General features: G+C 44.0%; 1 protein-coding gene across 6 annotated transcripts in view; it reads right to left on the bottom strand.

Moving 5' to 3' along the window:
• poe (E3 ubiquitin-protein ligase-like protein poe) overlaps positions 1-26,334 on the bottom strand; it is a 549,262-nt gene that overhangs the window by 276,302 nt on the left and 246,626 nt on the right. For all 6 annotated transcript variants that reach the window (XM_065455076.2, XM_065455078.2, XM_065455079.2 and 3 more), the window contains 5 exons: positions 23,019-24,966; positions 22,446-22,475; positions 16,668-16,838; positions 14,151-14,333; positions 1,723-1,791 (listed from right to left, as the gene is read on the bottom strand). In XM_065455076.2, coding sequence (XP_065311148.1) covers positions 1,723-1,791; positions 14,151-14,333; positions 16,668-16,838; positions 22,446-22,475; positions 23,019-24,966 — 2,401 coding nt within the window. The remainder of the gene's footprint in view (positions 1-1,722; positions 1,792-14,150; positions 14,334-16,667; positions 16,839-22,445; positions 22,476-23,018; positions 24,967-26,334) is intronic.

Raw genomic sequence — 26,334 nt, 5'->3', positions numbered from 1 at the left:
ACTCTTGCGTGTCTCCTGTAATCTGGCTTCTCCCCGTAGTTGGGTGCCAGCAGCGGTCAGTACGCTCTTTCTCTTTGGCTCTGGGTCGGCAAGAGGCACGGACAGTGCGCACGCGCACTGATCCATGCTACTGCGAGATGATATTGTTATGCCTAGGAGCAGGACACTGGAATAGAGGAACACGATCGTTCTAATGTGCCACTGTTCGCATGACTGTCCAGCACGGGGCGAATGTACTCGCTCGATATCCAATAGTGGCGAGTCGGACTTCTTAAATTTGTCGTGCGCCCATCGGCATGTTCTGTGGACAGCGATTCGGCTAGCAGGCATTACAGTATGAAAGGTGCAACAAATTCCTTCGTGATTGTTCGCACTACTGTGTTGTTCCTTTGTCACAAGAGCATGCACGAGACCCCACAGTGTCCATATAATTGCTATGGCAATATAATGTTTTAGCACTTTGAGATGTGCATAGACAAGCTTCCACACATACTTCTCCAGTGCATGCTCACATAATTCCTCAAGGCCAAGCATCATGGCAAAGGATCTTACAAAGTTAAAACGCTCTAATTATGGTATTTTGTGATTAAAACACACAGTTATGTAGCATTGCATCCACCAAGTAAAATAGGTACACATTATACAAAGATCTGACCTGAACGGGGCGTTTCTAGAACGGTATTGATAAAGTATGGGTGCAGAGTTAAACTAGATCTTTAGCTTAATCCTCAAGGCGAACACGGAAAACAAAAAAATGAGACATTCTTAGATTTGGCAAGAATGATTCTTTCCTGCCTGTCTACCTGCAACAGCCGCCACACTTTACACTTTTATTTTAAGTGAGAACAGGTCTTGCAAAAGTGATGCTATTCTGTGCACCATCAATGGCAGTGACTGGCAGATGACAAGAGCCACAAGAATTTTGTTGAAGATATTTTATGGTTGCATCTTTGAGCAGCAGCAAGTGGATGTGACAGTGCGCATGTGCTGTTCTCGCAAGAGGCCAACACACAAGAGGAGCATTGTCATATTGTGCGGCAAGCTACCTCAAGAATGTTTAAAAGGATGAATGACAGCTTACAATTGTGAATTATCTTAGCAAATGAAGTGATGGTATGTTGATAGCAGATTTCAGTGTACTAACTAGTAGGTTACTGCAAGTATGTAAAGTGCAAGCGGAAGATAACAGAGGCAAGGACATGTATTCTCAGTGTCACATGTCATCTCGTCCTTGCCGCTACATGTCCCTAATGGTATGTTAGAATGTTTTCAGCCCTTAATTTTTATATTTAAGCCAACAGACAATTATATTCTTGCACTCTCATAGGAGTTAAAATAACAGTAGCTAACTTTAACCATTTACCTGCACTGACAAAACGAAAACTTTGAACTTTACGAGGCTTGAAATAAACATTTGTTTAGCCATCTACAGCACCCCCCCCAGTAGCAACAAGCCTTCAGTAACACCTACGATAAACTAGACAACCAGCATGACCTAGCTGTGGCCAGGCTGGTTGTCACAACTCTGTGAGGCCCTAAAGCAGCACTAAGCAAAGCAATAAGCAGAATGGGTCGAGCAGCCATAAGGACGCCATATGAACAAGGGACTGCTTCGATGCTTTTAATAAACAAAGAAAGTAGTAGTCCCCTGCAATGCACACTGCCCTGAATAAGGCATAATAATTTTGCACACATAATGGCTGAGAAAGAAGTCAAACTTACAGTGATGGTTAACTTGCGTTTGCTGGAATCTGCCTGCTTGAGAAGTGCCGAAAGCTGAAGCAGCGTTATCTAAACAAAAAATGAAACATTGATTAGAAGAATGTAAAGAATCAGATTGCTAAAGGAAAGGCCCATGAAGAAAAATGTTTGACATCTGTTCCAGATGTCATCAAAGCATGATGACAACAGGTCTGTTTTTGTATGTCGCACTCTACAAAACGTGGGGGACGTTCTTGCATAACATTGTTATATTAGCACAGATGCGTGTGGAAACAATGGACTCATCAGAGTGATTGTAATACCGTGTAAACCAGAGAGAAACATATCAATGCCAATTCTCCTACCTTGCAATGCATTTCATACATTACCCAAACACTGCAGTAACACAATAAGCCCGTTCTCCACCCTTCCTTGCGCCTTCCTTATGCAACATCTTGTCCAGTTTCACTAGCTATGGGCACTAAATTTATGCATGACTGTGCAAACAAGGCAGGAGAGAAAAGTGTTAACCCTTTATGGATTATGATTGTTATAGATACCAGAAACAATTTCCTTTCATGCTCATTTTTGGTATTGAGGACAAATTTCTGGCTAAATGACTTCAGGCAACACTGAGTGACAAATGGCAAGCACTAGTTGTTGGTTTAGAGCAAGAACAAAGAAAGAGGAGCAAGAAGTTTGGCCCATGCCTTAAGTTTTTTTTTTTTTTAAACATGGTCCAAGGAGACAGACCGACACAACACCTCCGGCTGCAGTGGTGTCACACACATGATGTAAAGCAAGCAAAATTTACACCAATGGTTCCCATATCATGATAGCTGTCAGTAAAAATCTCAAACAAAGCCATATGTGCCTTTAGGTGAAGCCTACTTCCAGTTTTCTGCATGGCGTTTCCACCCTATTGCTGAAAAAGTTTCGACAAAATATGTTCTTTTTGTTGAATATGCTTATTCATAATGCATTCTGCACATTTAGATAGAAAATAAAATTTGTTTCCTGGTATTTATATCTCATTCATAAAGGGTTAGAATTTTTGACATCATGCACCACTAGATCATATGCAACTCTATAAGGGCACAAGTAGCCCATTCCTGCACTAGAAAGAGAATGGCATAGTTGGCACAAAGAGGACAGAACAGACATCATGCTTCCAAACTTATGAATGTAAGCGACGAACTTCTGCACCAGCTGTGTATTGTACTGTGAAGCTGGATTTTCCGCAGCCTTGAACGGACACTGAAGAAGAACACTAAAGCTTTTTAAACTGACTATGCATTCATCATCATCATCAGCAGCAGCAGCAGCCTGGTTACGCCCACTGCAGGGCAAAGGCCTCTCCCATATTTCTCCAACAACCCCGGTCATGTACTAATTGTGGCCATGCCGTCCCTGCAAACTTCTTAATCTCATCCGCCCACCTAACTTTCTGCCGCCCCCTGCTACGCTTCCCTTCCCTTGGAATCCAGTCTGTAACCCTTAATGACCATCGGTTATCTTCCCTCCTCATTACATGTCCTGCCCATGCCCATTTCTTTTTCTTCATTTCAACTAAGATGTCATTAACTCGCGTTTGTTCCCTCACCCAATCTGCTCTTTTCTTATCCCTTAACGTTACACCTATCATTCTTCTTTCCATAGCTCGTTGTGTCGTCCTCAATTTGAGTAGAACCCTTTTCGTAAGCCTCCAGGTTTCTGCCCCGTAGGTGAGTATTGGTAAGACACAGCTATTATATACTTTTCTCTTGAGGGATAATGGCAACCTGCTGTTCATGACTTGGGAATGCCTGCCAAACGCACCCCAGCCCATTCTTATTCTTCTGATTATTTCCGTCTCATGATCCGGATCTGCCGTCACTACCTGCCCTAAGTAGATGTATTCCCTTACGACTTCCAGTGCCTCACTGCCTATTGTAAATTGCTGTTCTCTCCCGAGACTGTTAAGCATTACTTTAGTTTTCTGCAGATTAATTTTTAGACCCACTCTTCTGCTTTGCCTCTCCAGGTCAGTGAGCATGCATTGCAATTGGTCCCCTGAGTTACTAAGCAAGGCAATATCATCAGCGAATCGCAAGTTACTAAGGTATTCTCCATTAACTTTTATCCCCAATTCTTCCCAATCCAGGTCTCTGAATACCTCCTGTAATCACGCTGTGAATAGCATTGGAGAGATTGTATCTCCCTGCCTGAAAGCCTTTCTTTATTGGGATTTTGTTGCTTTCTTTATGGAGGACTAAGGTGGCTATGGAGCCACTATAGATATCTTTCAGTATTTTTACATACGCCTCATCTACACCCTGGTTCCGCAATGCCTCCATGACTGCTGAGGTTTCGACAGAATCAAACGCTTTCTCATAATCAATGAAAGCTATATATAAGGATTGGTTATATTCCGCACATTTCTCTATCACCTGATTGATAGTGTGAATATGATCTATTGTTGAGTAGCCTTTACGGAATCCTGCCTGGTCCTTTGCTTGACAGAAGTCTAAGGCGTTCCTGATTCTATTTGCGATTACCTTAGTAAATAGTTTGTAGGCAACGGACAGTAAGCTGATCGGTCTATAATTTTTCAAGTCTTTGGCGTCCCCTTTCTTATGGATTAGGATTATGTTAGCGTTTTTCCAAGATTCCGGTACGCTCGACGTCATGAGGCATTGCGTATACAGGGTGGCCAGTTTCTCTAGAACAATCTGCCCACCATCCTTCAACAAATCTGCTGTTTCCTGATCATCCCCAGCTGCCTTCCCCCTTTGCATATCTCCCAAGGCTTTCTTTACTTCTTCCGGCGTTACCTGTGGAATTTCGAATTCCTCTAGACAATTTGCTCTTCTATTATCGTTGTGGGTGCCACTGGTACTGTATAAATCTCTACAGAACTCCTCAGCCACTTGAACTATCTCATCCATCCATCCAAATTGTTCTGAATGCATTCATTCAGAACAATTTTCATTAATTTTGTGGCAATAGGTTGATTACCAAAGGAGGAAATGAAGGTAAATGTTTCATTTTTTTTTTTAGTTTTGTGCCTATACTACAGTGCCAGTACATCTGTATGACAACATGGATCTCAAAGTATTTTGTCATATTTTGGCCATTCTGGCACAGTAAATGTTCTTGAAACTTGCCAAGTCCAGTTTTTGGATCTTTTAAAATACAATGTAGTCCACCTTTACCAATAACAAATTAACTAGGCATGAGTAGACCTCCTCAAAGTCCACATCACAGTGAGTTGGGGAGACAGCTTTAAGGTAGTGTTGCCACCAGCATTTGGTTTTTGTGCTTTTTCTGCCTTGCCAAGCCTCTTCTCATAGTAAAGGTGCCTTTTTTTATATTATAGTAAGGTAATTTACTAATACAGCCAAAATTACTTTATTTAGTGTCCCTCTGATGTTCCTTGTCTTACGTTCACTCCATGGTTAATCAGTACTAGAGACTGGAACTATAGGCACTAAAAAATGCTGTTTTAGGTACCTATAACAAGCACTAAAGCCTGTTAGACATGTAAGTGACGGCACGGCAGTGGTCGTGGCAGTTGAGCGGCACTGTGGCCTACAGACGCAGCCTTGTTTTTCATGCTTCGGTTTGGGGTGACACGTGCCGCTGTGATGCACAGTGCTGCTTGCAGAAAGTGCCTGTGAGCAACGGGTTTCAGCAGTCTTCAAGAGCTGCACGTTGCTCTACATTTTCGTGTTTCGGTGAGCTTGAGCTGCAAGTTTCATGGGTGTATTAAGTTGGTGCTTCACTTTCGTGCTTTTAAACCTCACAGAAAACAAAAATACTGTGTGTCGAATTGGTAATGCAACTTCTTTATTCCCATTTATGTCTTTTAGCTCTTTACAGGCGACAGCTTGAAAGTCTTGCTATGTACACGCACACAGAATTAGTTATGTGGAAGCTAAGGAATGGGTTGGTTCATATTTCTGCGACTTTGGCTTGAAGCTTGTGCACGTCTGCCAACGGCTCTTGTTTTCGAGTGCTGCAACAATTTCGGGTACTATCTCGGCCACCCAAAAGCAAGAGGCCTGTGGACGGTTTTCAAAGAAGCTTGCATTCCTTTTCGCCTATAGGTATTCGAGTAGAAAGGCGGCAACCCTTGTAGAGCTCGGGTTACGTGACCAAACAAAACTACTAACACGCTAGCTCGGAGTTGTAAAGAAAAAAGAGGAAAAAAAAAAAAAAACCTACATGCGTTGCGAACGAATAGTATGAACTGCTGTTTAATGCTGTCTGTCTAGGTTCATATGGGGTCACCATCGGAGCAAAAAAAAGGACGCGAAAAGAAGAAAACAGCATGTACAAACAATGTGGCTCCATAGAATGGTACTCAAAAACGACACATAGAAACAAGCGGTACTTCTGAGGCACCAATGGACAAGGCCGATTCAAGAGACGCCGGCTTTTACTTTATGGAAGTATGCATCACTTGCGACAAGTACCTTCAGCTTCAGTGCGTAATTACTTCCTAAAGAATCCTCCTCTTATCTTTGTTGCGAAAATCCTTCATTTTAGTATCCCAAACAAATGGACACTGCACAACTTGAGCGATGAACAGTTCATTGAAGACCGCACGAGGCACTGCAAACTGGCAAATGTAGTCTGCTAGAACTTTCTGCTCGAGCGACAAGTTTCCCATGCTGCCCACACTTCAGCCACGCCCCTGCCTAGTGATTTTAATGTCACTGTTCAAGGTACTCTGCTATTGGTTGCCGCTTTTTCCGCTCACGAATTTTTCCAAATGTTTCGATCGTGATCATAGCGATGCGTGCCGCTTGGAAAACTGGTATTGGGAAAGGAGGCTTGCTCACGCGATGGGTGCTGCACCGTTTCTGGCCCAAAATCACTTGCATGTGAAACAGGCTTAAGGCTGTCATTTTAGACATATATAGGTAGGCCCCAAATACTTTAGGCATGTATAGGCTCAATCAATAAGAACTTCCACTGTGCATCTAACGATAAATTATAATTTTCTAAGGAACACAGCCCATTAAACTCCTGTTCTGTTAAATTCACCTTTTCTCAATAAAACGGAACAAGGCAAGTTGTGTACGCTACAAGATTTATCTGCAATTTAGTAGCACTACACACCACAAAAAAGTTGTGAAAGTAATGACAAACAAGCACCATACTAAGATTTCCGGGTTAATGTTGCACCTTTTTTTTCACCGAGTATTGGTTAGCCTGAATGATGCCTGTTGCAGCAGGATGCGACATTAGGCTGCTGGGTGTTATTTTTTTTTTTTATTATGGGGTTTTACGTGCCAAAACCACTTTCTGATTATGAGGCACGCCGTAGTGGAGGACTCCGGAAATTTGGACCACCTGGGGTTCTTTAACGTGCACCTAAATCTAAGCACACGGGTGTTTTCGCATTTCGCCCCCATCGAAATGCGGCCACCGTGCCCGGGATTTGATCCCGCGACCTCGTGCTCAGCAGCCCAACACCATAGCCACTGAGCAACCACGGCGGGTTACAATCAATGCATTATACCGGTGCTAACATACGGGGCAGAAACTTGGAGGATGACAAAGAAGCTCGAGAACAAGTTAAGGACTGCACAAAGAGCGGTGGAAAGGCTGTGGATCAGAGAGAAAATGGGGATAGCTGATATTCTAATTGACATTAAGAGAAAAAAATGGAGCTGGGCAGGCCATGTAATGTGTAGGATGGATAACCGGTGGACCATTAGGGTTACAGAATGGGTGCCAAGAGAAGGGAAGTTCAGTCAAGGACGGCAGAAAACTAGGTGGGGTGATGAAATTAGGAAATTCGCAGGCGCAAGTTGGAATCAGTTAGTGCAGGACAGGGATAATTGGAGATCGCAAAGAGAAGCCTTCGTCCTGCAGTGGACATAGGCTGACGATGTTTGCATGAAGAAAAGGGATGCTAAACATCTACAGAAGTTATGGGCACATATTCGTACTTTGCAACAATCAATTATCCAACACCCTCTGGAATTCTAGAATATTCGCCAGTCAGGAGCTTTGACAGTTCCTTCAGTAACAAAAACCTGGAATTTTTGCCAGAGACAGACTGAAGTTTCAAATGAGCCCGACATTCCTAATCAGAGTTGTGCCCGAGCATTGAAGTTTTTTTTTCAAGGAGCACACAAGTAGGTTAAGCCAACTTCAAGCGTTTCGTAACTTAAAGGGACCCTGAAATGATTTTGACGACTTTCTACAAACGCACTGAGTCGTTAGAGTAGGTCCTTCTGATCATTAATTGACACATCTAAGTGCTCCGCGTAAAGCGTGTAATTTATTATAAGATTTAAAAAACGCACATCGCTGCCGATCGCAGCACACTCCTCAGCGGAATTTTAAGCCGCCCCTACCCATATGACAGACATCGCCCATATGACGTCAATGGGGCGAGCTATCCGATTGGCTGACCAGGGCGCGTGATCGATAATTTTTTAACTTTATGGTAAACAAATAATGTTTGTAATAGTTGGAATGCTAGTTAATTTGCTTTTACAAAAAGGAAGTAACATAAAGAGAATGCACAAGAACAATTTTTCAGTACACTTAAGCACTTCCGGCACACAGCAAGTGTCATCTGCTTGTGTTACAACGTACTCCGTCTTTGACGAGAGTTCCGCAGTCAGTGTCGGTCTGTCTTTTCTCGAGCGCTATGATTCGACTTTGTTGCGTTGTGGACTGCAAACGTAGCGACTGGCAATATGTCAAGCTGCGACATCGTGTCCTTCTGCAAGCCAGTAGACGAGCCGACTGGCTGCAGCGCACTGGACAGCTGCTATCCGATGGGCGCCAGGATTTGCGCGATTGCGGCCGTCACTTTACACCGGAAAATTACTAATGCAACAGCGTTTCGTGAGTCCGGTATTAGGGTAAACACAAGCGCAAAGGGACAGGGCCTGGCCGTGTCTCCTTGCGTGTCGTTTGAGGGGATGAACAGAAGTACAAATGTGAATGTTCTGCCCGGTGCAGCCACCTGGTGGCATAGAGTTCAACCACACACAGTAGCAGTAACAAAATGTACTCTTCTTTGCTGCTGTCAATTTTGCGCAGGAGTGTAATCGCTAACACGTTGTTTTTGTAAATGTTTGAAATGTTTTACACTTGGTTAGAGCAATATTAGCTCTTTCTTTGGCTGGTTAAGCTCTGCGCCAACGGTTGGCTGGACCGTGGAGACCGATCAGGCAGCTCACGTACGTCTACGCTAAAGTTCCTTTCTCATCATCATCATCATCATCAGCCTGGTTACGCCCACTGCAGGGCAAAGGCCTCTCCCATATTTCTCCAACAACCCCGGTCATGTACTATTGTGGCCATGCCGTCCCTGCAAACTTCTTAATCTCATCCGCCCACCTAACTTTCTGCCGCCCCCTGCTACGCTTCCCTTCCCTTGGAATCCAGTCCGTAAGCCTTAATGACCATCGGTTATCTTCCCTCCTCATTACATGTCCTGCCCATGCCCATTTCTTTTTCTTGATTTCAACTAAGATGTCATTAACTCGCGTTTGTTCCCTCACCCAATCTGCTCTTTTCTTATCCCTTAACGTTACACCTATCATTCTTCTTTCCATAGCTCGTTGCGTTGTCCTGAATTTGAGTAGAACCCTTTTCGTAAGCCTCCAGGTTTCTGCCCCGTAGGTGAGTACTGTTAAGACACAGCTATTATAGACTTCTCTCTTGAGGGACAATGGCAACCTGCTGTTCATGATCTGAGAATGCCTGCCAAACGCACCCCAGCCCATTCTTATTCTTCTGATTATTTCCGTCTCATGATCCGGATCCGCCGTCACTACCTGCCCTAAGTAGATGTATTCCCTTACCACTTCCAGTGCCTCGCTACCAATTGTAAATTGCTGTTCTCTTCCGAGACTGTTAAACATTACTTTAGTTTTCTGCAGATTAATTTTTAGACCCACTCTACTGCTTTGCCTTTCCAGGTCATTGAGCATGCATTGCAATTGGTCCCCTGAGTTACTAAGCAAGGCAATATCACCAGCGAATCGTAAGTTACTAAGGTATTTTCCATTAACTTTTATCCCCAATTCTTCCCAATCCAGGTCTCTGAATACCTCCTGTAAACATGCTGTGAATAGCATTGGAGAGATCGTATCTCCCTGTCTGACGTCTTTCTTTATTGGGATTTTGTTGCTTTCTTTGTGGAGGACTACGGTGGCTGTGGAGCCGCTATAGATATCTTCCAGTATTTTTACATACGGCTCATCTACACCCTGGTTCCGTAATGCCTTCATGACTGCTGAGGTTTCGACAGAATCAAACGCTTTCTCGTAATCAATGAAAGCTATATATAAGGATTGGTTATATTCTGCACATTTCTCTATCACCTGATTGATAGTGTGAATATGATCTATTGTTGAGTAGCCTTTACGGAATCCTGCCTGGTCCTTTGCTTGACAGAAGTCTAAGGTGTTCCTGATTCTATTTGCGATTACCTTAGTAAATAGTTTGTAGGCAACGGACAGTAAGCTGATCGGTCTATAATTTTTCAAGTCTTTGGCGTCCCCTTTCTTATGGATTAGGATTATGTTAGCATTTTTCGAAGATTCCGGTACGCTCGACGTCATGAGGCATTGCGTATACAGGGTGGCCAGTTTCTCTAGAACAATCTGCCCGCCATCCTTCAACAAATCTGCTGTTACCTGATCCTCCCCAGCTGCCTTCCCCCTTTGCATATCTCCCAAGGCTTTCTTTACTTCTTCCGGCATTACCTGTGGGATTTCGAATTCCTCTAGACTATTTTCTCTTCCATTATCGCTGTGGGTGCCACTGGTACTGTATAAATTTCTATAGAACTCCTCAGCCACTTGAACTATCTCATCCATGTTAGTAATGATATTGCTGGCTTTGTCTCTTAACGACATAGGTCTGATTCTTGCCAATTACTAGTTTCTTCTTCACTGTTTTTAGGCTTCCTCCGTTCCTGAGAGCATGTTCAATTCTATCCATATTATACTTCCTTATGTCAGCTGTCTTACGCTTGTTGATTAACTTCGAAAGTTCTGCCAGTTCTATTTTAGCTGTAGGGTTAGAGGCTTTCATACATTGGCGTTTCCTGATCAGATCTTTCGTCTCCTGCGATAGTTTACTGGTATCCTGCCTAGCGGAATTACCACTGACTTCCATTGCACACTCCTTAATGATGCCCACAAGATTGTCGTTCATTGCTTCAACACTAAGGTCCTCTTCCTGAATTAAAGCGGAATACCTGTTCTGTAGCCTGATCTGGAATTCCTCTATTTTCCCTCTTACCGCTAACTCATTGATCGGCTTCTTATGTACCAGTTTCTTCCGTTCCCTTCTCAGGTCTAGGCTAATTCGAGTTCTTACCATCCTGTGGTCACTGCAGCGCACCTTGCCGAGCACGTCCACATCTTGTATGATGCCAGGGTTAGCGCAAAGTATGAAGTCTATTTCATTTGTACTCTCGCCGTTCGGGCTCCTCCACGTCCACTTTCGGCTATCCCTCTTGCAGAAGAAGGTATTCATTATCTTCATACTATTCTGTTCCGCAAACTCTATTAATAACTCTCCCCTGATATTCCTAGTGCCTATGCCATATTCCCCTACTGCATTGTCTCCAGCCTGCTTCTTGCCTACCTTGGCATTAAAGTCGCCCATTAGTATAGTGTATTTAGTTTTCACTCTACCCATCGCCGATTCCACGTCTTCATAGAAGCTTTCGACTTCCTGGTCATCATGACTGGATGTAGGGGCGTAGACTTGTACAATCTTCATTTTGTACCTCTTATTAAGTTGCACAACAAGACCTGCCACCCTCTCGTTAATGCTATAAAATTCCTGTATGTTACCAGCTATATTCTTATTAATCAGGAATCCGACGCCTAGTTCTCTTCTATCCGCTAAGCCCCGGTAGCACAGGACGTGCCCGCTTTTTAGCACTGTATATGCTTCTTTTGGCCTCCTAACTTCACTGAGCCCTATTATATCCCATTTACTGCCCTCTAATTCCTCCAATAGCACTGCTAGACTCGCCTCACTAGATAACGTTCTAACGTTAAACGTTGCCAGGTTCATATTCCAATGGCGGCCTGTCCGGAGCCAGTGATTCTTAGCACCCTCTACTGCATCGCAGGCCTGACCGCCGCCGTGGTCAGTTGCTTCACAGCTGCTGGGGACTGAGGGCCGGGGTTTGATTGTGTTGTTCATATAGGAGGTTGTGGCCAAGTACTGCACCAGGGTGGCCAATCCTGCTCTGGTGAGGGAGTGCGTTACCGGTTCTGGTCACCGGGATCAGGCCACACTCCAGGTCTGCTTATGCAATTTTATCAACACGCGGATTTTTTTTTTTTTTAATCCGGTGGAAAATTGCCGGCACCGGGATTCGAACCACGGACCTCTTGCACGTGAGGCGGGTGTTCTACCGCTACGCCACCGCTGCAACTTCAGCTTGAGTTTATTATGCCTTCACCGTTCCGTCGAAACTTTCTGCCAGTGTGTGATTACCGGTAGACGAGACACGTTCGGCGCTACGACAGAATGCTCGCAGCGCACACGGATTCGGCAGCTCTCGCTTGGAGTTGACGGCCAAGCCGCTAGCAGAGACGTTTAGTGCGGGCGAGGGTGGGCTCCAAAACAACCGGAAGTGGACGATGTGACGTCGCATCGTGACGCTGAACCAGTGAAGGCGGAGCTTAGCCCTGATCGCTCGGCGAATGAGTTGAGGAAGAAAAGCATGGCTAGGGAGGAGGGTAACTTGTAATTGCTTGTAGCTCCATTAATACGTAACGCTTCACTTAAATTATGGTGCGAATCTTCTACTTAAGCTGTACCCTACGCGTCTGCAAAATTTGTCCGAACCATTTCAGGGGCCCTTTAATGGCGTTTGGGCCCTGCTCACAACAAAGTGCTCGCATGCTGTGCAGCAGTTATTAACAGCCTTTACACTCACAAAGTGTTTGTGGCACAGTTAAACCTTAACATAATGAAGTCAGTAAAGTACCCAATTTCCTTCACTACATAGAAATTTGTTATAGTGAAATTCCACCTTTTATGCAACCAAGTACCGTCACCAATAGATTTTTCTTACACGGAAGGGGCCCCCAAAATTTTCCCAATTACCGGGCAACCTGAAAAGCAAATTTTATCAGAAAAGTTCACCGATGATTACGATACTCCCCAATGCGAAATTTGAGAACAGCTGTATGCATGTTTTCATTTCACTATATGTTGGCTGGTGCTGACAACCTGTCTCATGCGGCATATTGCAAACAGAGCTAAGTAAAGTGCGATGCCTCGCTAATTGGGAGATTGTGACAGGAAGCACGTGGGTAACATGTGAGCGTGATTCACAGCAGCTGCCGCAGACAACCTCCGCTCATGCAGCGCTTTGTTTCCATACAGGCGATGCGTGCTACTCTGGTGCCATCTCGTAGCCATTGACGCCGCAATACCCCATGCCCGGCACTACGCTTTACCTCTCATGCTTTTTTCATACCCTCCTCCTCCGCCTTCCTCCTTGCACTCTCTTCACTCTCACCACTTTTTTCACCTGCCACTGCGCTCCGCATTTGCTCTGATCTTTTGCTGTGCTGGTTCGCTCAGTTACAAGGTAGGACATTGATGCTCACCGCACGAACGAGTGGCTAAGAGCTGCGCCCTAAAAATTCAGTGGCAATTCATCAGTAAATGTGAGAGAAATGTATAAGCCTTACGTCACGTCTCTTTGAGGTCCCAGATCCATAATCTAAACCGTATTCAACACATTGTGAAGTTGTTCAGGAGCTCACCCAACACACGTCCTGCCTTTTCGAGGAGCAAAGTGCAACTGACGGTGGTCCGGAACAGACCACAGTCCGTTGATATATATATGTGAAAGAAATATTCACACGTTTCGCAACAACAAAACTACTATTATTTCACTAAAGCTTCAGCCGCTAGCCCAGCTTCACTGGAGTGAAAGAGACTACAGAATAAGCTCGTTCCTAAAATATTAAAAGAAAAAAAAAAAGAAGTCTGAGGACGTGTCAGCATGATGCAAGAAAAGATGCGTCATGGTTAAATTACAAGGAATTTACTTTTGGCTATAACAACATTCTTATCAGAAAGCAAGCATGCGAGTTTTCTAGTGCTTTCATTAATACCCAAGGCGACAGTATTAAACTTTTAAACAAGGTAGGACTCATGAAACATGCATTTTGCCCAAGTTCCGGTCCCTAGTTATTACATACACAGTCACACAGTCACAGCCATTTGGAGTACCATGCCGCAAATAAGGTAACAAGTTGGAATATTACTGCAGCTGCCAACATGATGGACAGCCTGGGTTATAATGTTCCACCTGCCATTAAGATATTAAAGGCTCTTTCATAGTATTGCTCTTATATCAGTGTAAAGCTTTTTAACAGAATGGTGAGAGGGGAGTCGAAACACAGTGGTCATCAAGAAAAAATAAATAGCGAAACTAAAAAACCAACCTTTCCCTTTTCATGGCTGACGGCCAAGTGCTGGCGCTTTCCTTGGGGCGATGCCAGGCAGCACATGGCTACTCGCCGAATCATGTGAGCACTCAGTAGCTGTCTTATGGTCTGTCCTTGCTCCCCGGAGAAGTTCATCCGCACATTTTCAAAGGCACCTTCTTGAGAGCCCAGAGTTGGCACCTAGAGTGAAATAAAAATGCTAGACGAGTTGCTCATGCAAAATATAAGAACTGCAATACCTGTTTGAAATTACAATACCTAACAATTCCTCATTCCTACATAAATTTACAGCACTAATGCTAAAGACTCATCTGGAGCCAATATGTTCTGCCTACAGACCTCCTAAATATTCAATTTGTCTTGTACAAGCTATTTCCAAGGCAACACAAGCAGAACTTGAGAAAGCGCAGTAGAGAGGTCTAGCCTAAACCACAGCCAGAAAGCAGAAGTGTGAAGTATTGCATGGAACAGTCAAAGGCTTCTCATAGAAGAAGAAATGTATTTTTGTAGCATGTATTTTGGTTAAGTAAATGATGCAAAAATAATACCATGCAAGTTCTGCAACACCTAAATCATTTTAACCCTTTGTTGCATGAAGAAAAATTACACATGCTAACTGTAATTACTTTTAGTTTTCTATAAACATGCATACAGAAAATGTGAAGAAAATTTTCTTTTATGCTCTCCACAGCTCCCTTCAGTCAGTGTAGGTGCTGACTGTTTTCGTTTGCTCCAACAGGTGAAGTTCCCGCCACCACATTAACAAGCAAACTTGAATACAAATGTTTGGATGGAGCCATGTTACTCTGCATTATGGAATATGAAAAAACAGTCACTTTTGCTGGTATTGCAAAAGTATACTTTGCAGTGGTATAGCCAGGAATTTATTTTGTGGAGAGGTGGTGGCTGGGCAGGCAAGTGTCAAATGTTGCTTTATGCCACTTATCCCGATGTGCAGAAATTCAGGAGTGAGGATGGGGAGGAGAGGGAACACGTGCCCGGTGTGCCCCTGCCCACTCCCCCTTTCTGGCTGATATCTTGCATTTTGAGCAATTATATGTTGCTTTTCAATACTCAAACAACATTTTACATACTTGTGCTACACATTATTTCTGATGTGAAGAATTACTGACGTTGCCATAACACATGCGGTGGCAACTAAACTTGCTTTGACAGGTGGCCTTCAGTTTTCTGCGGCGGAATCTGCTGGTAACTTATCTGAATGTTTCTTCCTATGGGCTTGCTAGATAAAATAATGAACAAAAGGTTATTACATAAAAATAAGAGGCAAATATCAAAAACATTCAAAGTCAAAAGAGAGATCTACACTGCTGCAAAAATGTGCCCACGCACGCGTTGTTGTGCTCCACAGAAAAAAACATGACTTCACTGAGCTCCAATATTGGCATGTCTTGCCTCTGAAGGCTTTTTCTATCCCGTGTAGACAATTATATGTTTTAAACAAAAGTGAGAGGACGGGCGTGAACTACGTGCCGGGACAACACAACATTATTTTTGAAGCTGTGTTGGGGAAAAACGGTGGTTGGTGGCACCTTCCAGGGCAGTTATAAAAAGCACGAGAGCTTCTCAGAAGCGCTAAACTTTCTCCAAAATTCATCCACTGTAGTGGATAGCATGCAACAAAGAGTTAAAAAGCTTTTCGAGCATAAGAATTGCATACACTTACATTTAGAAGGAATTATAAAATAAGTTTAATTAAAGACAGCATGTGATGAGTTACAAAGGTATAAAATGTACTATATGGCAAGCTGTTTACAAGACTGGCAATAATGAAATTATGAATAATGTACAGAAAGTGGAATCTCACTTTGCACGCAATATTAGTAGATAGTTTGATTGATTAATTTGGAGAGACTCCAGGCTTGCAAATCGTTCTGAGAGCCCCTTCTGGCCTTCGGACAGCCTCACACTTCCTAATGTTGGAGAATCATTTTGCCCTCATCCCTTCAGAAATTAGGAATTCAACATAGTAAAGCATCCTTTCTACTGATTTGAATTTAATTCGAGAGATTTTCCTCATTTGCAATTTTTCCAGGTACATCAGAATCACCATAGCTTCGTTCCCACTTTGCACTCCGTACTGACGCCTTCACTTTTAGTCACTGCTGTTGCTCGTGGGTAACCTATACTGCTCCGAGCAGTTAAGTGGCTTAGTAATGCCACCACACTTGCAAGGCTGGAGACAATGCAAACCACTTAGGAAGTTCTCGTGACTCAATATGTGAAGGCAGATTAATAACCGAAAATACTAATGTGCTGCCCCACATAGCCTACAAACCAAGCAGCTGAAGTGCAAGCTCTGGTTTTGTTTTCAAATCATTACTGCCAGGCTTCCAGCAGGAGTTTCTGGAGCAGACATGGTGCAATCATTGCCAAAGGAGGCTTTTATAGTAGCATGTAGAGATAATCTTTGTAGCAGTTTGGAGCAAATGTAGGAACAGTTCCATCATTGCAAACAGAACAGAAAAACAGAAAACTGCAAATAAGCCTTACCATAAGCTGGTCAATGTGTTCGAACAGCTTTTCTTGTGTGTGGAGCTCAGCAAGTGCCTTCTGTGCTCGGGTTGAGCTGCCAATGGGCGAGTTTCGGTTGTATGTCTCCACAATGGCAGGCATGAGAAACTGGATCAACTCCAGAACAGTGCCAACCAGGTTTGTAGAAACCTTAAAAAGACCATTTTCTTTGCTGAGATACTGCTGCAACTCAAAGATATGAAGAAAAAAAAAAGTTCAATTTTACAAGAGATGAAACTCAACATGATCAGGCAAGACCTTGTTATATTAAATTATGTATATTACACGAACACTTGAAGCACATTCATTAGACATAGATGCCTGTCTTAGTCTTCACACTGCCACTGTGTTGTGGAGGATATCACTGCTACAAGCAGTCAAATTTGTTAGCAATAGTTCAATGGAAATTATTGCCTACCAGCCATTAGTGGGCACCAATTAAGCTAACAAAGAGTTGAAGACTCCATGAGAATGTGCGACTTGAGAGTAAATGACAGTTATGAAATCTGTAAAACCAGCAAGCCATTGTAAACCGACACACACACACATTAGATCTTGCAGATACATGTGACATGTTCACAAGAGTACACAAGAGTACAAATAGTTCTGACTTGACTAGGTACTAAATATAAAATACCATTGAATGCTTGTTTTGTAGGTGTATGGATCTAATATGTGATCAAAGATATCAATCAAGAGATATTGTGAAAAACAAATACTGTATGTATTCAGGCAAGTAACTGCATATGTCTAATGCACTTGGCTGTCAAGTGTATCATGAAATTTGTAACCTTTCCAGAGATGGCACCATGTATTATGAAAGTCTACCAAGAAGCGTGGTTATTGCGACATGCAAGTGATTTTGACTGCCAAATCATAAAATTTGATGTCCAGGATGCCCTTTTAATTTTGATGAGAGAGTAAGGAACAAATTTTCAATTCTGTAACACGAATTTCTGGGGGAGGAAAAACTACCAGTATCATCTGCCAACGGCTGTTTTTAGCAAATTACCATAACACCTAAAGTCTGAGCATTTATCATATAAAACTGTAGCTTAATAGCCACAGCCACTGAGCCAGAGTGGCGAGTATCATGCAGAACAATTACACACTTGTAGACATACTTTCTATACTAAAAATAAAGAAGAAGAAGGAAGAAATGCCCCTTAGACGTGTCCACTCAGCCTCAATCTGAAGACAGCACTCTAGAATTAAATGTATTTTTAATTACTATTTTACAGCACAAACGTAATAACATATGCAAGTTATTGAAAGTGGGCAGAAGACATGTGGTGTTAATGAAGCAGCCACTAAATGTGGGAACATTTGGTTTATGTTTTCTGACATTTGTTTTCCCTGCATGACACACATATCAGTGGCTACCAATTTGTCATAGTCCCTCAGTTACAAGAAATTGTGGTGCTAATTGGGGGGGGGGGGGTAGGTGTTGTGGATATCGACGTGCCTTCCTGCGCCTTATCCCTCAGCTCGCGCGTCGTGCTTAGCTCAATATCTCCGTTACCGCGCAAGAAGGAAACGTCTGAGGCATGCCCTAATTGGCCTTCCAAGTGGTGGCCCTCTGGCGCCCTCTCTACCCAAGCTCTCTTCCACTGAGTGCTTCATGCCTTCATCGCCGCGGTAGATGCACACATGCCTGTAACAAGTTTGTTACGCAGGACCTTTGCTCCCTTGACTTCTCGTTCTCACACTTGGTGGACCGCTACCTAGTTAGCCCTAGTGCAGCGGGCACGTAAACGCCGTGACTGTCGCACTGTAGTGTATCTTGGGTTAATAAATCCGTGTTTGTTGGCGATCTGACACTGGAGCCTTCTCTGCACCATGTTGGAGAGTTGATGACTTCTACTGAAGCACTTTGGTAAGTTTTCGGAGTGGAGGAAAGTCATGTCCTTTCCTGACCGTCGCTCGTAGGGCGAACCTTGCGCAAACCCATCTGCACAGTTGTTACGAGCCAAAACCACTATATAATTATGGGGCATGTTGTGGTGGGGGGCTCCCGATTAATTTTGACCGCCTGGGGTTATTTCACATGCACCTAAATTTAAGCGTTTCTGCATTTCCATTCTGTAATCACACTTGATATGTGTGTAGTGGGGATATGCCATGAGGTACTCAACACTCTATTGACTCAGGTACACATTAAAACTATAGCCCCCACTTCAGTCGTTTTTACAGAAATACTCTGTAGAAGTTTTTTGTTCAGTTTTCGAGCATAATACCAGCATAACAGTGCACATACTGGTTTACAGGAGTTTGATTGTGAACTAAGCCCCATTCACAACAACTGCCCTTTTGTGTGAGCATTCCTCCATATAATTTCCTTTGCTCCAAAAAGGATTGCCTGCCATAGGTGAAATGTGTGCCACACAGACACAGGCACTAGCCACAGGGTTTCCAAACTGGGTTTTGCAGAACACAGGGGTTCAACTAACGGCATTCCACAACATGTACACTACTGTAGCCTATGCAAGAGACCCATGCGGCAGTGGCACGCAAGACTCATCATGGTTTGATTTGCGGGCCCATGGTGTCTGTGCTGAGCGCGTTTCATTCACACTCATGAGGGCAGTCAAACGCATGAGCGGGAATCAACTCAAAAGTTTTGCAAGCTGAGGTCCACTTTCAAATTCAGCAGCGCCTGCCTAGTATTGCGACTCGGGGTCAAAGACGAGAGACGGACACTTGGAGTAGATGAAAAGGAGACGAAAAGCTTTATACAATATGTACATATGGCAGGTAATAGCATACAAGTAGCGGTGCTGAAGAGCGCACCAGACTGACGGGGCAGCTGGCTGCGACTCTCTCTCTAACAATGGGCCAGTTCCGCCTTAAATCCCTTTGGCAGAAATGAGGCAGGATCGGTGCTGCCACCAACTACATCACCTTCCTCTTTCATCGTGGGAGAAGTCCAAGCTGCATACTGTCAGGATTGGGGGCTCAATCCCATTGCTCATAATCAGATGTCAAGATTGGAGTCCGGCATGAATTAGAAGGTAGCTGGCCCATGCTGTCGTCCAACTTATCCACGCTGAGGACGTTGATGAAGGGAAGGACTGCTTCTCATCGAGAACGAGGAATATGGATTTACTTACAGTATTTACATGCAGTTCATCAGTCTAGCATGAGTGCGAGAGAAAAGTACGTCAGCTAACACGACTGCTTGAGAGAGTGTCGAGCATCTGCACAACAGCGGTTTATAAACACTCGGTCCACCCTTGATTCCAAGGAGACGGAAACGTTCGTCCAGTCATTGTAAACAAGCCTCCTCTACCTGGGATGGCTTACGCACATACAAACACACACACAGGTTCACGGTCCGGAACCAACGTCATACGGACTTCGAATAACTCGGGGCTGACCCACGCAGCGCGGCCGGGTGCCCCTTTGTCTTGCGTCTCGGACGACGCGTGGAAAGGAGCCGCACACGACATTCCCGCAGCATCTCCCGCACTCGCGGCCAACCCGGGTAGGCGGTGTTGTGTTGCAGCACAAAGTCTGTTTCATCGAACTCATTCAGTCACAACGGCAACGAGGCTAGAGCGTAACGCCAAGGAAAGTTGCCGCCCTTGTCGCAAGTGGCTGGCAAAACTTGCACTTCAGCTGGCCATTCTTAACAATACTACCACCAGTCTCTATGGCAAGGGGTAACCAGTTCTGTGGAATTCTGAAGGCTGTCAGTGGATTCGTTGTGGTGCTCTGTGCCCCGGGGCTCCTCAGTTTAACCCAAGAAAAAGGCGTGGCAGCTTCTTTTTAAACTTTGAAGGTCGTCAATGGACGTTTGAAGCCAAGCACAAGGGCGACCACTTCAGAAGAATGAGGGGGGAGCGGCCGCCCGTTGCCTCTGACGATAGGCACGCAGCGTGGCACAACACTAGTCAACTCTTGTTGTCGATAGCATGGCATATTGTAACATCCACCGGTGGTTTTGCTATTGAGGCAAGTATGTGACAGCACGGCGTGGTTTAGGTTTCTATCTTCGCTGAAATAAAATCATGCAACATGCATTTTGATGTGTGCGCAGAGTATCGCTGCACACAGGGCAACATGGGCATTTAGGCTTAGCATTGCAATCGGTATATTGAAGACCCCTCCACAATGCTGGTGACTTGCAACCATTTGCATTCAAAATTAAAAGACTTTTGTACCCCTGACATTTCAATTGCATCAAGCCACCGTTTATGGCGCACAGTTAATATACTTTATCTCAGTGTAGTTCCTTGCAGCACTGTGGCAGCAGCAGGTCCCTTAGTCAATAAGAAGGTAGAATGTCCCTGAAGATGTGTTCATCCATGCCACATTGTCTGCTTTGAGTCTGCTTGCCATCCTGTTGATACATGCTCCATGGTTAGTGGATTGGCGCAACAAATGTCCTGGTGTTGTCACCATAAGCTGCTTTACATTAATGTGACAGCGGGGCTTTGCTTCACCAGCATGCTTCTCAGCAGTTCTTTACAGCCTCCTTAGCCATTAGTAAGGGTGGGTGCTCTCATAAATGTTCACTTGTGCCTCATCGTATGCTTGGTGTTTATTTTGAGTTTAGCAGCCTCTGTAGATTTAGCAGCATCAAAAAAAAAAAAAAAACAGCTGATCTCAGTAATAGTGACAAAACATAGCTAATGCTTTGCCCTTAGTGTGAGATGAGACTAAGATTTTACGAATCATTTTTTGCTGTCAGGGCAGAGGTACAGTAACAAGCTTGAAGTTGGATCATAGCAGGCAGTCTTAGCTGCATGGGCACTGCCATATTGCTACAAAATCTTGGTTAGGTAGCTATTACGGTTACCAGCGGTAACTGCTACAGTAATTCACAGCATATGATGTGCATGCAGAAAGGGCCTAACATGCCATGTATTGCGGTAATGTTTCATGCACCAACAAAAATAAAACTCTCTATTGTCGCCAATAATAAGAAAGTTATGCCCAAAACTATATTCTGCTACAGAAGGATATTGCCCATGTACCCCTCAAACCTTTGGCAGGGCTGCAAGTTACTTGTGAGATAGAGTACAGAGCCAATGCCTGTGGTAGCTGGATGGCATATGGATGGTATTCAGAGCGGCATAAAATAATAATAATAATAATAAATAAATACAAAAAAACCTTGTCTACATATCATTACTGCGGTATCATCACGAGTTCATCAGTAGCGATGGACTTTGAGATTAAAAAGATAACATGCTGAACCGTAAATGTCGATGGCCACACGCAGACACAGTGGTGGTGGTTATCGCTGTGGTTACTGTGGTTATCACAATCGCGCATTGGCTGATCGAGAAGAGGCCCGGGGGGAACATATTTGCTATAGCACGCAGTTTTCTTACACCACAAACTAGTCTGCAAAAATTGGCCTCTTTCTTTTTTTTTCTGTGTTAGCAAGCTACAACTGTAATATAGTAATACCAATAAGAGCACCAGCCTATATTTTTTTTGTGTTAAGGCATGTGCCTTGCTCATTTCTGAGAAGTGCAATGTGAATTTAGCAAAACTGTGTGCGATGAACCATTTTTCATATGTATATATATAATATTCCTCCAAATATATACTATTAAATTCAGCTGCATTCAAGTGCAAACAATTATTATATGCAAGAAAACTTATCAGAGGCTTGTCCAGCACTAAACCTATAGTGTTGGCACTGAAATTTCTCATCCGACTAATGTACTATTTTCTTTTACAAACAACTTTCACAGAGAACTAGTGTAAACAAAATGGATATAAATATGGGATAAGAAGACTTACAATGTGCTCAACAAGGGCTCCTCGAAATGCCTAGAAAGAAACAAATTTCAGCAGGCTTATTTAAAATAATTCGATTGTTATAGAAGCAATAATTTTTTTTTATTATAAAGCATGTGCAAAGACAGGCTTAACTGTCTTGTTTAGCTCCACTAAACTAAAACACTTTAAAAGAAATTAAATTATGGGGTTTTACAAGCCAAAAGCACTTTCTTATTACGAGGCACGGCGTAGTGGGAGACTGGAAATTTGGACCAGCTGGGGTTCTTTAGTGTGCACCTAAATCTAAGTACACAGGTGTTTTTGCATTTTGTCCCCATCGAAAAGTGGCTGCCATGGCTGGGATTCGATCCCGCGACCTTGTGTTTAGCAGTCCAACACCATAGCCACTAATCAACGAAGGCAGGTTAAACTAAAACACTGTATGCACACTATAACAGTGTGCACTATAACACCAACACTAGATAAGTGAAGGTTCAGTATAAAGAATCAGAGCCAGTACACCATATAAGATATATAACAATGCTCTGCAATGTCATAATACAGAAGGATCTTCTATGCTTTAATGCATCTTACCTCTAACTTCTTTGCCAGCTGCTGCCGGTGTTTCAGAGTCTCTTCAGTAGCCTTTTTAGAGTCTCCTGATGTAGCCACAGGTGTGCGCGCATCAGCAGCACTTGAACCAGCTCCAGAGCCAGGGCCGTGGGCTGGTGATGAGGCCCTACGACGTATTGAGCTGGGCAGTACATTCTCTGATGGAAGTGAAAATGCTGCTGTAGTGGATGCACACACAGGGCCCGTATCTGATGATATCTGTGGGTTGCGTTTGACTAGAGCATGGCAGCTGCCATCTTCTTTGGCACCACAGTCACAGAAAAAGGAGCCAAACTTCGCATATGTCACATCATGGTCCTTGTGGCACACCTTAGCACAGATGGTGCAGACACCTACACCATCCACCATGCGGCATGTGTGGCAGTGGTACCAGTGCTGATTCATGAATTCCTTCTGGGTCATGGTGAAGGTGCACAGCTTGTTGCAAAGAGAGTCTTCATCGGAATCCTCACCACCAGATTCATCATCTTCGGGGCCTAGCTCGTCAGCCCAATCTGAGTCAGGTTCTGGGTGTTGTGCATCACCATCCAGTAGTGGGCTGGCAGCTCCACAGCGGCCAACAATGAGCGGTCTCTCAGCCAGAAGCTTGAGAGAGCCCACTAAGTCAGCTACATACGACAATAAATAGCAAGCAGAGTTCATAATGACCTGGTGCTTCCCACTACTGACATTGTCCTCCAGTTTCTCAAGCACATCCTTCTGGGACAAATACTTCTTGCAGGTCTCAAGCCACTCCGTTGTTGCCTTGAAAAGCTGCAGATGGCCACAACCAGAACCTGCACTAGCCAAAGTGGACATGACAACCATGAGGTCAGAGAAGCCAATGCCTTCGGATGCTGGAGACAAAAGCTGGGTTCCAATCTCAACCAGTGCAGTTAAGAAAGATCCAGCCACTTGAGTTGACACCTTGTTGTTTTCTTTGACAATATAAGTTGTCAGGTTCTGAAGCAGAAGCCGATTTTCTTGAACAGGACTGCTATCCTCACTGATGTTTGCTCCTTTGGAACCAGTTACAACTTTGCTCAGCCAATTCTGGAGAGATTTCAAATCTAGTTCACTCAACCGGTTCATTCTTGAGAGAGTTGCATTTAACTTTTCCAGGCTTGGGTCTCCTGGATTCTTATCAATTTGCGTGAAGAGCTTGCTAAAGAACTTGAGGACGCGAGTTCCATATGCAGGACTGAGGTTTCCTTCTGCTGCAGACAAGAAAATATTCCAGATGTCTTTATCACAGAAAAATTTCTCCAGGGCCTTTTTGCCAGGCTGCTTGTCCAAGAGGCTTTCCATAAACTTTAGGCACTCATGAAACACTAATTCATTGAGTTCACTTTCCTTATGAGAATAATTGATAACCAGCTCATAACAGTTTGCCAGCATTTCTTCATAAACATGTTGTGCAAACTCTTCTGTATCCGATGACCCAATGATGCCTTCAAGAGCCAGCATTACAAAGTCTGTCTGTGACTCTGTGGTAGCATCTAGCAGCAGCGGCAGCATTGCCCGCAAAAGGTCATTAGAAAATTTGTCTTCCGCAGACCAGCTGTAGACGTCTTGAGCAAAGCGCACAATGCATTGAAGTATGCGCTTCAAGCTGGAGTTGATCAGGAATGTGGAGTTTGCTGACAAAGGGGAGAAATGAGCAACTTGCACAGCTGCAATGTAGCTCTCTGATGGAAGGCTGTCATTGGCAAAGTCATTTCTCCAGTTGCAGACATTCACTGCCATTGCATTCCAGAAATCAAGGGTGCTGTCCACTTGCGGTGGCAGATGCGACACAATGGCAGCAACGGTGCTGGACACCTGAGAGCAGCGTCGCGAGGTCATTCGCAGCACGACGTCCATAGCACGCAGGCTTGTTTCTGAGCGTCCTGTTGGTGACAAATCTACGGCCTGAAGCAGAAGACTCCATCTTTAAAGAAACAAGAAGAGACGAGAGGGAAGAAAAGCTGAAGTTAGGCATAGGAGCTCTCAAATGCAGTGAATCAAAGTAGGTTTCACTGAACAAAGGTGACCACAAAAATGAAACTATCATTCCAAACAGTATCTAAGTACAGTTGAATCTTGATATAATGAAGTTGTACTTGCAGCGGAAAATTTTGTTAAATTGCTAATTTCACAAATTCCCAGAGCACTTCTGGTGGACAGTACATTATCAGTAATCGCTTATAAACAAATTGCAAGAAGGTCGGGACATAATAGTGTAGTTATGAGTGCCAGCGCACATGGTGCTGATTGTGCCAAGATCAATGCATCAGTGTATCTCATGGCACCCGAGATTAGCACACTGCGCAGCACCGTAAACCTTGGACACCATGGCTTACTGTGCTTATCACCCGCAGCAGTCATTAGATGGCACCCTCAAATTAAAAACAAAAGTGCAAAAAGATACAGATATTGATTCTGAGAGAAAAGAAAAAGTCGCAGTTTGGTGAAAGGCAAAGCAACGATAGCGATAGCAAATTAGCAGACAGCTATACGAAGTAAGCATAGTAGTTTTATCGGCCGTGTAAACTTGTAAACATTTGCATACTAACTAAATTAACAATCATGGTATCGTGTGCACAAGCAAACATGAACACATCTCATTCAATGACTACGCACACACGCTGTCAGAACGCTGGAGTGAGAAAGCGCGGAAGCAGCAGAGAGCGAATTGACCTTCGTGCTGTCTCTCGCTTCAACGTGAACTGAACTGAAGCCCAAACCCCATGAGAGCGATTTTATGCACGACGGCGACCAGTGACGAAACGGGCCGTTGCGCAAACAGATCGCTCGTTCTTGTCGCTCAATCGCTCAGTTCTAGAAATCTAGAATTCGTCACTCATCAGCTGGAAGTGCTATGAGCGACTAGCCAATAGCATAAAACCAGAACTGAATGTACATCAGTAATGTACTACCGATTGTCACCCGGAACAAGCAAATTACAAAATTTTTGGATGTGCAAGGATAAGAACCTACTACAAGACCCTCAGAAATATGTCATGCTGCTCTTTACAGTAAAACACATCAGCTTAAAATAATAAAGCACACGTCACGCCAGTTTCGGCACGTTTCTGCTGCCCTCATACCAACAACATCGGGGAGACATCGTTCAAAGTCGTCGCTTGTGTGGGGTACGTACAACTAGCAGGCGACGAGTGAACGCAACAGCTATCTCCATTACGTCGCTTGTCACCAAACAAAATGCGCATGAAGGCACCAAACATCTTGGCTCGGCCTTTGTGCTTGTCAAAGATTACCTCCAAGATAAGGCACATGGCCTGCATATGAATAGCCA

Source organism: Dermacentor albipictus, chromosome 1 (assembly GCF_038994185.2).
Source record: "Dermacentor albipictus isolate Rhodes 1998 colony chromosome 1, USDA_Dalb.pri_finalv2, whole genome shotgun sequence".
NCBI classification, from domain to species: Eukaryota; Metazoa; Arthropoda; class Arachnida; order Ixodida; family Ixodidae; genus Dermacentor; species Dermacentor albipictus.
Note: the sequence above shows the minus strand (reverse complement) of the source record. Positions and strands in the feature narration are given on the sequence as shown.